The 16726-nt window shown below is 43.7% G+C and overlaps 1 protein-coding gene across 3 annotated transcripts; it reads right to left on the minus strand.

Annotated features, from left to right (window-relative positions):
- Nucleotides 1-649: 649 nt before the first annotated feature.
- LOC125403619 (uncharacterized) lies at nucleotides 650-16133 on the minus strand. 3 transcript variants are annotated; one of them, XM_085693148.2, is made up of 4 exons: nucleotides 15887-16133; nucleotides 9150-9276; nucleotides 8206-8301; nucleotides 650-5583 (listed from the first exon to the last, which is right to left on the minus strand). In XM_085693148.2, exons 2-4 carry the CDS (start codon nucleotides 9271-9273, stop codon nucleotides 4259-4261), a joined length of 1545 nt encoding a protein of 514 aa, XP_085549274.1. In that variant the 5' UTR covers nucleotides 9274-9276; nucleotides 15887-16133; the 3' UTR covers nucleotides 650-4258. The 3 variants fall into 3 exon arrangements, with proteins under 3 accessions (XP_085549274.1, XP_048295090.2, XP_085549239.1); XM_048439133.3 differs by having other exon boundaries at nucleotides 15927-16064; XM_085693113.2 differs by lacking the exon at nucleotides 8206-8301 and having other exon boundaries at nucleotides 15927-16064.
- Between the last annotated feature and the right edge of the window lie 593 nt (nucleotides 16134-16726).

The following is a 16726-nucleotide window of genomic DNA, read 5'->3' on the forward strand; positions in this document are numbered from 1 at the left end:
TAAGCTCATGATTGACAAAGTCAGGGACAGTAAAGGCTGGAGGCCATCAGAGGAACCACTCCCGGGTAGGTACTGGACAGGGTGCACAACTTTTAACTTGCTATGATGCTGCGGTCACAAGACTGCCCCATGTTACTTCTTTCCTGTCATTGTGCAGGTCCCATGTTTGGTTACATCTTATCCCGAGGGGGAGTAGAGTACAAAATCATGAGCATCACATCCTTTTCCTCCTCCTTTTCTTTTGAAGCAGAAGACAAGGTCTTGTTATGGAGCCCTGGCTTGCCTGGTAGGTAGCCCAGATTACTTTCAAACTTGTGGCATTCCTTCTGCTTTAGCTTTAGAGTGCTGTTTACAGAACTGAACCAACCTTGAAAACACTCAAATGTGAAAGAACAGTCTTTTGTTGTGGGGATCTGCTGGGAGTGGGGAGGTGAGGGGCTAGGCCTCGGGGTGGGGCAGTGCTGGAGCTTGAACTCAGGGCTGTGTTACTCTTGTGCTCTACTGCCATTACCGGCCTAGTTTCAGCTGCAACAGTGGTTGCCTCTTGAAGTTGATGTGAATTTCTTTTCTGAAAAAGATGGTGAATGTGAGGACAGCAAAGGCATGCCTGAAGTAAGGAAGCAACTAATAAAAGCAAAACCAAACACCATTGTGATATCCTCTATCCTTTATTATGAAACAGTTTAGATAGAAAGATGGACAGAAGCACTAACCCAGACACCAACAAGCACTTTGAATTAGCTGTATTTGTGATACCCATGTTGGGCACTAAACGTAGCAGGCCATCTTTGGACCACCAGCCCACAAATAACAACCCAGGGGCTTATTATTAATTTTGAAAGGTTGGTTTTTAGGTTAGGCTTGTCTCAACTAGCTCTTATAACTTAAATTTTTAATCAGTTTTGCCTTGTGGCATTTTGCTTTTCATTCTGTATGACTGACTCCCTCTGTGTTTTGTTGACATCTGATGCATGCCTACATTCATGTCTTACTTCCTTTCTCTCTGCCTGGAAGTCCCGCCTATTCCTCCTGCCTAGTTACTGGCCATTCAACTCTTTATTAAACCAATCACAGTAATTTATCTTCGCACAGTATACAAATATCCAACAGCATATTTGCTTTATTTTTGCTTTATTTGTAGTTTTTCTTTGCATTCTTTCTTGATCTATTTTTTCTTTTCCCTCAAGGTCATCATTATTATGGATCTTGTGAGTATTTCCATAAATGCTTTTATGTTCTCCCTATATAGTATCTATTATGGAAAGTATATGAAGCATGTACTTGTATGTTTTCAAGCCTTGTGGTACTATGTCATACAAAATACTCTCTAATTTGATATTATTATTATACTTTTAAGACTTAACAATGTTGGTGGAAGTATCTTCCATTGGCTTCTATAATTTGCATTCTAAATTAAGCCTGCTTTTTAAGGTTACTTCCTTCATTCATATAAATACCACTGCAGTGGGCTTACATGTACATCTCATGAGACATGAAGACTTGGGTTTTTGTAGAGGGTTCAATGCAGAATTACTGGGTTCAAGACAACTCACATCCTCAACTTTACAAGATTTTGTCAACTGATGCTGCAGACAACCACAACAATGAATATCCACACATCTCTACACTTTTCCCATTAGTTTTTCTTTTTTAAATACTGGTTTCACTATGTATCCTTGACTGGTGTGGAACTATGTAGAGCAAGCTGGCCTCCAAGTCATAGAGCTCTGACTGCATCTGCCTCCTGACAGGCGTTTACCATATGCCTAGCTGCCAACATGATCTTGAAATAGCTCATTTTATTATGTTTTCATTTTGCACATCCCTTACTACTAGTGACATACAGAATCAATTTTTCTAACCTCCCCCTCCATGTCTACCTTTTGCCACCATCCTGGACCAACCTTTCATATGAAGTTTCCACCAACAGAGTCAATATGTTTCTTGCTATTCTTTTGGATTTTCACTTCCCAGCTGGGTGAGCGGTGGCTCACATCTTTGATACCAGCACTCAGGAGGCAGAGGTGGATGGATCTCTGTGAGTTCAAAGCCAGCCTGCTCTACAGAGTGAGTTCTGGGACAGCCAGAGCTATACAGAGAAATCTTGTCTGGAAAAACGAAAACAAAAAGAGATTGGATTTTCACTTCCCAGAATCTTGCAGGGCATTGTATGAAATTAAAGGCTACAGGTATTCCATTGAGGAATTGCAATGAATATTGTTGCAGAATATTTGTACATTGTGAAGATGTGTTTTTGACAAGGTGCCTTCTGATTGGTTTAATAAAGAGATGAATGACCAATAGCTATGTAAGAGAGGATAGATGGGATCTGGGGAGAGAAAGGAAGAGGAGAAATCTAGGTGCTCAGATTTCACCAGCAGACTTGGAGCAAGCAGTATGTGCTATAGTGAGGAAAAGGTAAAAGTTCCTGGTCAAAATGTAGATTAATAAAAGCAGGTTAATTTGAGTCATAAGAGCTAGTCAGGGGCATGCCTAAGCTAAAGGTTAAGCTTTCATAATTAATAAGGAGTCTCCATGTCATTAATTGGGGGTTGGCAATTCAAAGATACTCCAATAAGAAAATTTTCTATATGATATGAATTAGGAATAACCACCAACTCCAATAAATTTCCTGGGACTATACTATAGCTTATGCTCCTTAACTTATTTTCTTGTTATTTTACAGTTTTCTGGGTTTTAAAATGAAATTTTTTCCTTTTTCTTTTTTTTTTTAAATGTGTAACCCAGGCTGGCCTCGAACTCGTGATCCTCCTGCCTCTGCCTCCTTCAGCAAATCCTACCGGTGTGCACCACCACAACCAGCTAAAATGAATTTTTTTCAAGATAAGGTTTCTCTGTGTAATAGTTCCGACTGGTCTTGAACTCAGACATCTGCCTGCCTCTGCCTCCCAAGTGATGGGATTAAGGTGTGTGACAGCACACTGGGCACAAAATGTATTGTCTTTCTATCTAGTATTAATATTTCACACTGTGGAGGAGTAGCAACTCAATAGTTACAGAATGAAGGAGAACCTGTAGTTTTACTTTGGATTTCACTTTGAAAAGCACTGGATAAAAATTTGGAAACTTTATTTTTTTTCTAGGTATAAACAATTGACATGTTTTCAAAATTATCTCAATTAACCCATATAATGATTTAGGTGTAGTGTATTTTGATGGGAACTACTTATTTCTGCTTTACGTTTTTAGATTTAATTGTGAATTCTATTGCTATGATCTAAATGTAAGTGTTGAATTATTCTCAGTGAATTCTATCTTATTGGTTTACTCCATTCTCTTTAGAAACTTGATAAAACACTAATAATCAATTATTGTTTACTACCTGTGTCTATAATGATTATTCACCAAAAGGATGAAAACTCCCATTTATGTTCTAAAATGTTTAGGTTTTTCCAGTTCTGATCGGGTGCTTCCCAAAGAGGTTCAGTGAATCTTATTTCAGCTGTGAGAAGTAAATGAATTAAAGTATGCTACCTGTATTGAACAGTGCCCGTTGCCTAGCATGCACCTAATACATGTTAGGCATTACTATTTACTGAGGCTCTGCTATAGTTGATGTCCTATGTTAAGTACTCTGCATGTAAATTTCTCATCTCAGTATGGATTAATTTTCAACAGATACTTTCATTTAATACATTTCCACAATACAGTAGCCTTTAACATCCCTATTTTAAGATTAAAACCATGGGGTTTAGACAAATTAAATGAGTTGTTCAAAGTCACACAGTGCCACAGTAATGGCAGAGCTATGGTTTCCCAGAACTAAGCTCACAGTGTTGAGAAAAGTCTAGTGTCTAAAGCAGGCAGGGGGAAAATAAAACTGAATGATATGTTTGGATCATACAATAAAGAGTCTTATATACAATTTTAAGGGTGCTGATTGGTCTAAAAACAATAGCAGGAAGGGACAGTTTTAGGTGGAGATTTTTTTTATACCTTAAAAAAATTGCTGGGTATGGTACCACTCTTCTATAATCCCAGTACTTGCACTTGAGGGGCAGAGACAGGAAGGTAATGAATTGAGGCCAGCCTTGGCTACTTAGTGAGCCTAAGGTCTGCTTCCCCACCCCCCCCCACAAGATTCCACTTCAAAATAAAGTCATTTTGGGTACATTATTGGAATATCTCTTGAAGATAGTAATAATAGATACTGGAAAACCCATTAGAACAATATAGCAGTGATCAGCATTAAAGACAAAAAAGAACACAAATTTCAGAAATATTTAGGAGCTGGGATTTACAGGACTTGGTGATTGCCTGGATTGGGGGGTAAGAGTGACTCCCCGATGTGAACTCTCTGGTGATGAGCAAGATGTGCGTGCTGCCTGAAGGTTTTCTTACACTCCTTACACTCATAGGGTCTCTCTCCCGTATGGATTCTCTGATGCTGGGCAAGGGAACCACAGTAACTGAAAGCCTTCCCACAAACGTTACATTCATAAGGCTTCTCTCCAGTATGAACTCTTTGGTGCTGAGTAAGGGACGAGTCATTGCTAAAAGCCTTTCCACACTCAATACATTCATAAGGTTTCTCCCCCGTGTGAACTCTTTGATGTTGAGCAAGGTAGGCGATCTGGCTGAAGGCTTTCCTACATTCCTGGCATTTATAAGGTTTTTCACCTGTATGGATTCTCTGATGCTGAGCAAGGTGGGAATTTTGGCTGAAGGCTTTCCCACATTCCTTGCATTCATAGGGTCTCTCCCCCGTGTGTATTCTCTGGTGCACAGTAAGGTATGCACGAAGGCTGAAGGCTTTCCCACACACCCTGCACTCATAAGGTTTCTCCCCGGTGTGAACTCTCTGGTGTTGAGCAATAGACGATCTATTGCTAAAGGCTTTTCCACACTCGATACATTCATAGGGTTTCTCTCCAGTATGAACCCGCTGATGCTGAGCAAGGTAGGCAAACTGGCTGAAGGCCTTCCTGCATACCTTACACGCATATGGTTTTTCTCCAGTATGAACTCGCAGGTGTTGAACTAGATGCGCATTCTGGCTGAACGCTTTCCTGCATTCTTTACATTCGTAAGGCTTCTCTCCGGTATGAATCCTGTGATGCTGAACAAGGTTTGACCTCTGGCTAAAGGCTTTCCCACACTCCATGCATGCGTAGGGCTTCTCTCCAGTGTGGATTCTCTGATGGAGCCTGAGGGAGGAGCTCTGGCGGAAGACTTTCTCACAATCGGTGCACTTCAGAAGTTTCTTCTCTGTGTAGATGCTTTTGGGCTTAACAATCTTCAAGCTTTTCTTGCGGGCGCCTTGTTTAAATGCACTCTCCTCTCTGGGGGTTGTCTGTCGTGCATGAAGCAGTGTGTTCTGATAGAAACCTCCCCAGGATCTGTTATCAATCAGAGCTTCAAGAGCAGTGGTCTCTTCCTTGAAATATGCTTTTAGATTCTCAGATTGTCTCTCAAAACGATGCTCATAGCTCCATTCTCCCATCAAACTGGGACAATCAAGGCCAATACTTCTAAGTTCTTCAATTATCTTTCTGGATGACTGTTCTTCATAAAGTTCCTGCTTTGGGATTAATCCTTCAGTTACATACATAGACTCCCAATCTAAAAGGAATAAGAAAAAGTGTTTTCTTTATTATATACCAAGAAAATATGATCACGAAAGAACATTTGTAAAATGAAGCATGTAAACTTAGTATCAACCCCCCCCCAAAAAGAACACTTATTCTCAGAGTTCTGAAGTATATAACAAACTGAAAATTGGCCCTGAGAAATATGAGAAGTGACTAGAACTTCAAGAGCAGCAGCACAGCAAGCCACAGGGTGAGAAGGGAGCCTACGCCTGGACTCACAGGGTGAGAAGGGAGCCTACGCCTGGACTCACAGGGTGAGAAGGGAGCCTACGCCTGGACTCACAGGGTGAGAAGGGAGCCTACGCCTGGACTCACAGGGTGAGAAGGGAGCCTACGACTGGACTCACAGGGTGAGAAGGGAGCCTACGCCTGGACTCACAGGGTGAGAAGGGAGCCTACGACTGGACTCACAGGGTGAGAAGGGAGGCCTACGACTGGACTCACAGGGTGAGAAGGGAGCCTACGACTGGACTCACAGGGTGAGAAGGGAGCCTACGACTGGACTCACAGGGTGAGAAGGGAGCCTACGACTGGACTCACAGGGTGAGAAGGGAGGCCTACGACTGGACTTGGCTGTAATTATGGACACTGAAGTAGTCCGCATTCCCAGAATTGCTTTGTCGAAGGATATTCATTGAAAAATAATTATCTGATGTGAGATGCTCTTGTGGATGCTTTCAGTATCATGACCACTGCCTTCATTGATCTTGTCTCCTTAGCAGAGACAAAAAGCAATCAGGGAACTTTAATTGCATGTTAAATGTACTAAGTGCTACAGAAAATGGAAGGGAAGGCAGTCATGTATCTGTACAGAGTTCATCAAGGTCCTAAAATGACATTGACCATTTTCTATTTATTTTATGTTTTACTTCATTATAACTTAAATTTGTACAAAATAATCAACAGATAAAATTTTCTCTTACCTTGTTTAAAATTTTTATTACATTGTTAAACTTATTTTGCTGGTGGTGATGGCACATGTGTTTAATCCCAGCACTCAGGCGGCAGAGGTAGGCAGATCTCTGAGTTCAAGGCCAGAATGGTCTACATAACAAGTTACAGGGCAACCAGGACTACACAGAGAAACCCTGTCTCGACAAACCAAAAAAAAAAAAAAATTATCCACCATGTGGATGTCAGAGGACAACTTGCTAGAGTTAGTTCTTTCTGTCCACTATTTGGGTCCTAGAGATGGAACTCAGATTGTCAGGCTTGAAAGTAAGTGTTGCTCCCCACAGAGACATCTCAGCAGCCCCAGTTATCCATTTCTTAAGCTAAGAAGTAACTAAATGGGCTTTTGTTCTATTTAAACTTCATCTAGGGGATGGCTCAAGTGAGTAAGATCATTTACTGTTCTTTCCGAGGACCCAAAACTGGCTGCAAGCACCCAGGCTTACAACTGCCTGCAACTCCAGGTGATCATGGTGTCTCTTCACAGCAAGAGGAAAGTCACTAAGGCACGCAAACACATGTGCACACACATATACACACTTTAAAAATAGGATACTTTCTTGACTCCATATATGTGATGTTTCTTTATGTGAGGGATTCTTTAATAATAACACATACAATTTAATTCTGTATCATTTGATACTACAGTTACCCATCAAAATGTCTTCTCAGAAAATAGACTGTGGACATAAAACACTGGCTGAGGCGGTGTGGGATGAGAGAGGGATTTATGATGACAGAAAACTTGTCCTTCATGTTTCCTCAGTGTTTCCTGTCTGTCTGCAAATCCTTCCCGCACCACAAACCCAAGCTCTTGCTCCTTTGTTCCCCAACATTCTCCAGCTGCTATTGTTAAAGACGTCATCTTCCCCGCTACCAGAGTCCCCTCTCTCACCCTTTCTCTGGGGTTCCTTTTCGTCTATGCCATCTGCAGCTCTATCACATCTTTACGGCTGCCCGGCAATTGTTGAGTTATCTGTGTGCACATGCAACACTCTAGGACCCTGGGGTGGGGAGTGTGGGGGGGAGGCTGCAGCCTCTAGGACCCCGGGGTGGGGAGCGGGGAGGAGGCTGCTGAAGGTAACCATGTCTGAAGGGCAAGCTGAGTAATGCTGGTGTTGATTAGCGGAATGAGAATGCATGAACTGACAGAGAAGATGAGGCAGGCACTTGGGGAGACACCACTACCTCTGATCGAGGTTACAGCACATAGCAGAAAAGTCCACGGTACTTCAAATGTATTATTATAGCTGTGACAAAACAAAGAGGTGAAGCGACTGTCCTAGAATTTCACCACATGTGAGAACAGAATTTGAACCTGGTACCTCATTTACTCTCGGTATGGCCCCAGAGTTCAGCAAACCAGGAAAAGACTATTTAAAACCTTGACGTGAATTATGAAAGTGAGAAGCAACAGAAGTCGGAAAACAGATGGAGTAGGTCATTAAGAAGTAAGTCATCAAGAGGGAGGAGAGAGCAAGGTTGGCCAGTGGGGAGACTATCTGGGAAAGCCCCAGGTTTCTTTTAGGCCTAAGACATTTAGGAACCTGCCACAAAAAAGAACCCAGGGACACTTTCCTGAGCCAGGTTGAGCTGTCACCTTAAAAGGTCTCTGCCTTTCTAGACCCCACCCCCCACTCACCTGTGGACAAACTGCCTGTCAGTTCTGTCTTCACCATCCATGGCTCTTTTCCTTGTTCCAACAAGAATATCATACTTGGCTTGGCAAAGCAAAGCCCTAAGCATGTGGAAAGAAATGACTTGGTTATGCTGAGGGCAGCCCACAGCGCACATCTGGTACCAGCCATACCACAGGGCAGGCCCCATGCCCAGGAGGAGTTAGCCCACACAGAATAAATGCAATAGCAGTTTTCTTTCCTTTTGTTTGTTTTTGCCTTTTTTCTTACTGGTATTTTGTCTGTTCATTTTGATTTTTGTTTTTGTGGCTTTTTTTGTTGTTGTTGGTAGGTTCTTGATTGATCCTTTCTTTCTTTCTTTCCTTTCTTTCTTCCTTCCTTCCTTCCTTCCTTCCTTTCTTTCTTTCTTTCTTTCTTTCTTTGAATTCTCAGCTACTTCTCCAGGACCATTTCTGCCTGTGTGCCATCATGCTTCCTGCCATGATGTCAATGGACTAACCCTCTGAACTGTAAGCCATCACCAGTTAAATGCTTAACTTTATAATAGTTGACATGGACAGAGTGTCTCTTCACAGCACCAGAACAGTGACTGAAACAGAGGGAAAGATTTACTAGGCTTACATTTCTACATCTTAGTCCATCACTGAAGTAAGTCAGGGCAGGACTCAAACAGGGCAGGATCCTGGAGGCGGGAGCTGATGCAGAGGCCGTGGAGGAGTGCTGTTTAGTGCTCCACATGGCTTGCTTAGCCTGCTTTCTTATAGAACCCAGGACCATCAGCCCAGGGATGGTGCCACCAACAATGGGATGCTCCTTCCCCACGTCAATCACTAATTAAGAAAATTCCCTGCAGCCTGATCTTATGGAGACATTTTCTTAATTGAAGTTCCCTCCTTTCAGATAACTTTAGATTGTGTCAAGTTGATATAAAACTATTGAGCATACTTACCCAGAGACACCAGGATCCTGTAGTTCTCCAACATCACATGGCTGTACAAATGCCTTTGAGAAGAATTCAGACAATCCCATTCTTCCTGGGAGAAGTCTACCGCCACATCTCTGAAGGTCACCATCTCCTGAAGTGAAAGAAATGAAAGGAAATGACCTCCTCTCTCACCATGTTCACCTCGCTGACCCAGCACTGGGACAGTGGGCTCTCCCTGAGATGACACCCCAAAGACATCAGCCACGTTCCCTCTCGGGGCCCCTGTATTTCTCAGATCATTCCGAACAGTGCTCCGATGTAGTGGGGACCTAGCAGAGTCATTGCGTCATGGCTGAACATTAGAATGAAACGTCCTTTCTCACGGTATCTAACAACATTAGGATGTGATAGTTGGAGGTGCTTAGACCTGGAAGAAATCACAGCAGAGAACGGCGATCGCATTCTATGATTTACAGGGTTGTTTTTCTGAGGGCGTTCCCCATCTGTTGCATGACTGTGGTCACAAGACTGACCTGGCACACGTGGAGCACCTTGAATTATTGGGTATTGCAAACAGTGCACAGCAAGGGCAAACAGCACACAATAAGGGGGGGGTGATGATTTCCTTCAGAGAACATATAGATCAAAGGGACTTTGGTAAGAGGAACTTGTTTAACACACACACAAAAAATGACCTTTGTGTGGCAATCAATAATATGCTCTGAACGGCAGTTGAAGGTTCAGTCCATCAGAGGCTGGGCTTGCTTGCTGCCAGAGAGCCTAGATTGTACCCTGGAGTGAGTCTCCTTCCTTGATCCTCTTGAGCAACACAGAACAACAACACACCCACCTCAATTCCCTACTCCTCTAGCTATGCTCACTATATTTACTTATAGGTTATGTGGGAGAGGGCTTTGCCTGCATGTATGTCTGCACATCACATGAGTGCAATGCCCTCAAGGCCAGAAGAGTGTGTTGAATATCCTGGAACTAGAGTTACATCCGGTTGTGAACGGCAATGTGAGTGTTGCCAGTCTCTGCAAAAGCAGCCAGTGCTCCTAACCACAGAGCCATTTCTCCAGCCCCAGATCAGAGGTGCTGGGTTTGAACTCAGAACTTTGCATGTGTGAAGCAAGGTTCTTCAGTAAGTTACATCCTCAGCTCTGTACTTTAATTTATTTTATTTTTTTTGTGTGTGACATAGTTTAATGTATCCCAGGCTGGTTTCAAATTCTGTGTAGCTGAAGATGACCTGGAACTCCTGATCCTCCTGCCCTAACTCTCAAGTGCTGGGATAACAAGTATGCACTATCACACCTTGTTTCTGAGGTCTTGGGTTTAAGCTCAGGGCTTAGTGCATGCTAGGCAGACGCTGTTCTACAACTCAGCCCTCTGCTTGCTTCATTTATTTCCTGTCCCCTTCCCTGGTGACCGAAATGTAAGCACCACGAGGTCAGTGTGCTTTGCTCATGCTTCATTCCCAGGGTTGGGGTGTTGGGGGCTGCAGACCCCCGGCCCCTTGACTTTCTTTGCCTGCCTCAGACCCTTTGCCTGCCAGAGTGAACTGAGCAAAACAACTTGTTTACCTGTGCCTGCAGATGCTCTGAGCACAAGACCTTGATGGCAGGGGAGTAGGTTCTGGTGAGGCCTGCAGCTGAAAGATTCCAAGAGCTGGGACATGGCTATCAGTTAAGGATCCCTATATAAGCTTCCCTGGATCACAATAAAGTTGGCATTCTTGTTTCAAGGATGATCCATGTCCCCGTGTCTCTGTCTGTCTGTGTGCGTGTGTTTTAAACTCTCTAGCCTGGTTCCCTGCCTGGTTCACATATCATAGAGTGTAGAACAGATGCTGTGTTTTACAATGGAACAGAACTGGTACTTATGAGACATTCAAATACTCAATGGTCCAGCCAGACACATGCCTGTAATCCCAGTGCTTGGGAGGCAGAGCAGGCAGCTCTGTGAGTTTGAGGCCAGCCTGGTCTACAGAGGGAGTTCTAGGACAGACACCAAAGCTACAGAGAGAAACCTCCAAGAACAAAACAAGAAAAAACAAAACCAAACAAACAAAAATACTCACTGGACCATTTGAATGAAGAAGGAACATTTCAAGAATGGGATAAAAGATGGCCCACAGTTACGTGATACAACTCTGAGAATTGTGCTAGACTGGACAGAGTAAATAGTTTTTGTGTAGAGAAATAGAAGTTTCATTCATAATTTTTCTTCTGTCTCCGAAGCAGGGCAAAGTTCTTAAAAATCTGGAGCTAAGCTGTGATTCATTTGCAGTCCAGTTTTCTTTATGTGACCGCTGCTGATGAACCAAATATCCGTTCCATGTATGTGTTCTGAAACAAAAGTTAATAGCTCACCAAAACAAAAGCTGTGTGACCTGTTGTCAAAGCAGTAGAAAAGGATGTGACTTGTTTCATATTTTGTATGGGGTGTGTGTGTGTAACATAGAATCAAACTAAGGGCTTTGTGAATTCTAAGCAGTATTCTACCACTACCTTCTTCAAATTTGATTAAATTTTGTCCCCATAAAAACAAAACAAATTGTTTTTGTTTTAATTTTTAAACAAAAATTAAAATTAAACATACTTTTAATCCCAGCACTCAGGTGGTAGAGGTACTGTGATTTTTGAGGCCAGTTTGGTCTACATAGCCAGTTTCAAGACAGCAAGGGCAACAAAAAAGACCCTGTCTCAAAATAAAAACAGTAAAACCCAAGCAAACAACAACAACAACAACTACAGCAACAACAACAGACCTGTCTCAAACAAGGCAGAGCAGCACAGGCCTGGAATCATAATACTGCAGGGGCAGAAACAGGACAGAAAGTTTATGGTCAGCTTGGGTACACAGAAAGACCTATGTCAGCACACCAAGGGCTGGAAATGTAGCTCAAGTGGTACAGGACACGTCCAGTACAGGAAAGGCACTGGTTCTAATGCTCAGCATTGCAGTGGTACAGGAAGTGCTCAGCACAGGAAAGGCACTGGTTCTAATGCTCAGCATTGCAGTGGTACAGGAAGTGCTCAGCACAGGAAAGGCACTGGTTCTAATGCTCAGCATTGCAGTGGTACAGGAAGTGCTCAGCACAGGAAAGGCACTGGTTTTAATGCTCAGCATTGCAGTGGTACAGGAAGTGCTCAGCACAGGAAAGGCACTGGTTTTAATGCTCAGCATTGCAGTGGTACAGGACACGCCCAGCATAGGAAAGGCACTGGCTGTGATGCTCAGCATTACAGTGGTACAGGACACGCCCAGCATAGGAAAGGCACTGGCTGTGATGCTCAGCAGTTAGGAAAACTCCGAGTTCTAGGCTAGCCTGGGGCACATAAAAAGCTCATGTTTTTGTTGTTGTTTAGGAAGAGAGGAAAAGAAACTGTCTCAGAAAGTGAAGGATTCTAGAGGACCCAACATTCAGTAACAGTCCTTCTCTTATTTAAATACATGAGGTTGTAAGGGAACTGCTCCTGTTCTGCTTCTGCCAACAGTTGGGTTGGTGAGGTACATAAGCTCCCCAAGAAGTTTGCCTTGTCTCTATAAAACCATATAATAAGAAAGAAAGGGATACAGGGGTGACTCAGCAATTAAGAGCCCTTGTTGCTCTTGCAGAGGACCCAGGTTTGGTTCCAGAGGACCCAGGTTTGGTTCCTTGCACCTCCATGGAGCTCACAGCTGTGAGTAAGTCCTGTTCTAGGGATCCAACACCTTCTTCTGACACCTGGGGACACCACATGCACATGACACACATACATACATGCAGACAAAACACATATGTATGTAAAATAGTCATATCTAATAATGCATATACGACATCCATAGTTCTTCAAATCTTTTTAAGGATTTAATTGTGTGTCTCTCTGTGTGTGTAGACGAGTGCAGGTGCCTATGGAGGCCAGGAGAGGCTGTTAGAAGTCTCTTAGAGCTGGAGTACTGGCAGTTGTGAGCTGCCTGACACAGATACTGGAGACCAGACTTAGGTCCTAAGCAAGAGCAGTATATGCTCTTAGCTGCCGAGCCATCCCTCCAGCCCTCACCCTCTTTTTCCCAGGTTGTTCATCTATATAATCAACAAAAATAATCGCAAGGTCAACTGCAGGCATAGCTCAATGGTAAGAGTGCTTGCCTCCCTGTGCAAGGGCCTGGATTTGAGCGACGGCACTGCAGATTCAAAGAGGGCTTAAATCCCAAATTGAAAATTAATTTGACCCCTAACAAATGATGAAGTGTACTTGGCCTCTATGTTTCCATGGTCTACACATGCAGAGTCAACAAACTGTGATCAAAATATCAGAAGAAGCTGGGCATGGTGTGTAACATCTGTCATCACTGCACTCAGGATGCTGAGGCAGGAGGATTTCAAGTTTAAGGATTCAATCACGGTCAGAGAGAGGGGGTGAAACCCAAAAGGAGCAGGAAGAACGGAAGTAGAGAGTCATGACAGGAGAATATAGCAGCTATCCATGTGAGAGATGTCAGTTCAGAACAGAACAGAAGCTGGCTGATTCTGTGCTTTAAAGGCTGAACAAACCGCTCCGCGATGGAAGAGCAAGAGCTCCTGAGTTCACGTCCCCATTTTATACGCAACCCATTCCGTTTATCATCAACAGTGGGAGAGTGATCCTCCTAAACTGAGAATCAGACGTGACACTCTCCCACTCGTGGATTTTACTCAGTTTGAAAGTTGCTTGCATTTGAGGTGGTGATCACGCAACCTCATGAACACGTTCAGTAGGCGGTCAGAGATGAAAGTCGGGTTCAGGGATGCAATCTAGTCACTTGTGGTGGCGTGCACCTTCAGCCACAGCCCTCAGAAGGCAGAGGCCGGTGGATCTCTGCAAATTCAAAGCCTGCCTGGTCTATGCAGTGAGACCCCTTATGAAAATAAAAAGGTTTAGATGCACAGTCTGGAAGCTGTGGGCACACACATACACATACTCATGGTGTTTTAAGCTATGAGACAAGATGACATTCCCAAAGCAGCGAGCGTGGATGAAGGAGGAAGAGGGTCGAGACTACATCCTGTGGTACCCACTGTCAACAGGAACTTAACATTTGTTGATGCGTGGATGTTTAGAAGTAAATAGAATTAATCTGGCCTTTATCTTGTATACAGGGGAATAGCATGCTAGGAGGAGGGAATGTATGTGTAAGAGCACACATTAAAAATGTATACAGCACTACACACCTTTGATCCCAGCACTCAAGAGGCAGAGGCAGGTGGATCTCTTGTGATTTCTTTTACCGTTTGCTATATAATAAAACTCAGGGACGAATATAAGAATAACCCTGAGACAAACACGATGACCACAACACACACCATCACTGTCGGTGTCCTCCCACCCCCCCCCAGGCTCGAAAAGTTCCACTGTGCTGGAGGCCTTTCTCCCCACTGGGGAACTCTCTGTGAATCCCGCCTATTGGACCAATGACTGACTTCACTAACAAAATTCCCACAACAGATCTCCATGAGTTCGAAGCCAGCCTGGACTACAGAGTGCATTCCAGGACAGCTAGGGCTACACAGAAAAACCCTATCTCATGTATATATGGGTGGGGAGGTGGACCATAGTTAAGAGCATTGGTATGCTCTTCCAGTGGATCCAAATTCAGTTTCCAGCATCCAGGTCAGCACCTCCCAGTGCCTATAACTCTAGTACCAGAGGATCTGACTCCCTCTTCTGGGCTCTGTGGGCAGTGCCACATACCTGGCATACACTCACACAGATAAACACACATACACTTTAAAAAAAAAACTTTTGAAAAGGACAAAAAGATTAAATAAAAAATTTTAAGGATGAGTGAGCTGACTGAAAGAATTTCCCACAGAGTGAAAGAAACCAGATGCGGTCAAATGAGCTAGTCAGAATCGGAGTATTGGGAATCCCACCCAAGGGCTGTGGATGGCACCTGCTGGCTTCCTGAAATGGGTTCAGGAAGAAAGTTGATGCCTATTCACTTTGAAAGCAGGAAGGTAATGAAAGGAAGAACACACCACCTCACCTAACACACAATCTTAAGAAGCCAAGAGCCATTCTTTTTTTCCTCTCGACCCTCTCTTAAGAACTGGCAATCCCCAATAACTGAGATGGGGAAAGAACGTGAATAATTAGGTGTTCCTCTCAGCATCCCCAATAACCTACCATTTTAGGAGTTTTTCCCTTCCTGTTGCAACCTTCCCTCCAATAAAACCTAGCAACTTATTTGCATATAATATAATTCATGTCTAAGTCATTTCCAATTTGTTACTTGGGCAGCAAATATAAAAAGTTTACAAACAAAGAGAAATGCAATTGATTAAAGATACATACACCTCGAATAAATAAGCCATTAAGATTAAATGAAGTTGCTGAACTCGACCATTCTTCTGCACAATATGAGAGTGATTCAGAAGCCTGGTAGCATGCTGTCACCACTTGGGTAGCTTGACAAAAAAAGACACTGGGTGACAGTCTCAAGACCCTCACATACTCAAAGTCTCAAAGGCGATATTGCCAGCCACTGCCACACATATGCCACGATTAAAGACCCTGGGTGTAAACAGTATCAAATGTTCACCCTCTCCTACATTCCCAATTCTCAAACATTCGGGTGCCACAGGCTGGCATCACGAACAACGGTTTCACGCTCTAGTCACAAAGAAGCTGCACGTCCGTGCACAAGGGGGTAAAGAGAAAGGTACCAGATGTGGATTCACTCGCACCCTGTCACAGAGTGGACTCGCACATCAGGTGACAGTCTCGCCATACCGTAGCCAAAACTGTCCTTTTCCGAGGGCACCCAGAGTACCTGATGACCGGTGTTCGAGAGATGCGCGCTGGCCACTCCCAGGCCCACTCCTCACCAGCAGAACCAACTGCGGGAAGATTCCGTTCCTGCCCGGAAGCCTCTGGAATCTCCTCCAAACCCTCTGACCTTAGGTTGACGGAATCTAGCCTCAGGGGGAAAGGGCCGGGGAAGGAAGAGCCTCGGTTACCTGGGCTCCTGGAGGACACAAAGGGGCGACGGCCCAGCTCCCGCTGGGGCCATTGGGAAATGTAGTTCGGACCGAAAGTGCAGCAACACCAAGGTGTTTCGTTGCCCTGACAGGTTCAGTCCCAATGTCTCTATCACTGGCTTTCCATAGCCAAACCACATGTATGCAGACATTCATGCAAGCAGAACACCTATGCACATAAAATAAATTGAAGTATTTATTTATTTATTTTTACTTTGTATGTGTTTTTGCCTATATTTATGAAGGTTCACCAGGTGCCAAGAGAGGCCAGAAGAGGGCACTGGTCCCCAGAGTGCTCTTAATTGCTGAGCTATTTCTCTAGTCTTTCATAGATCTTTTTGCGGGATGAAGTCCAGGTCCTCAAGCATGCCAGGCAAACACTTTGCCACTCAGCCACGCCCTCAGTATCTTTTTGATCTGACTCTACACTTCATTTGAACACATAGCATTTTTCTTCAGGAAAAAATTCTTTCACAACTGGGATTTTGAGAACAAATACCAGATTCTCTGTGTCTTGTGTGTGTTTCTCCGAGTGTAACTCTGGAAAACATGATGTGCGAGGTTAGGCATACATTTCTGTGATCACTGTGTG

Source organism: Myodes glareolus, chromosome 1 (genome assembly GCF_982192425.1).
Source record: "Myodes glareolus chromosome 1, mMyoGla1.1, whole genome shotgun sequence".
NCBI classification, from domain to species: domain Eukaryota; kingdom Metazoa; phylum Chordata; class Mammalia; order Rodentia; family Cricetidae; genus Myodes; species Myodes glareolus.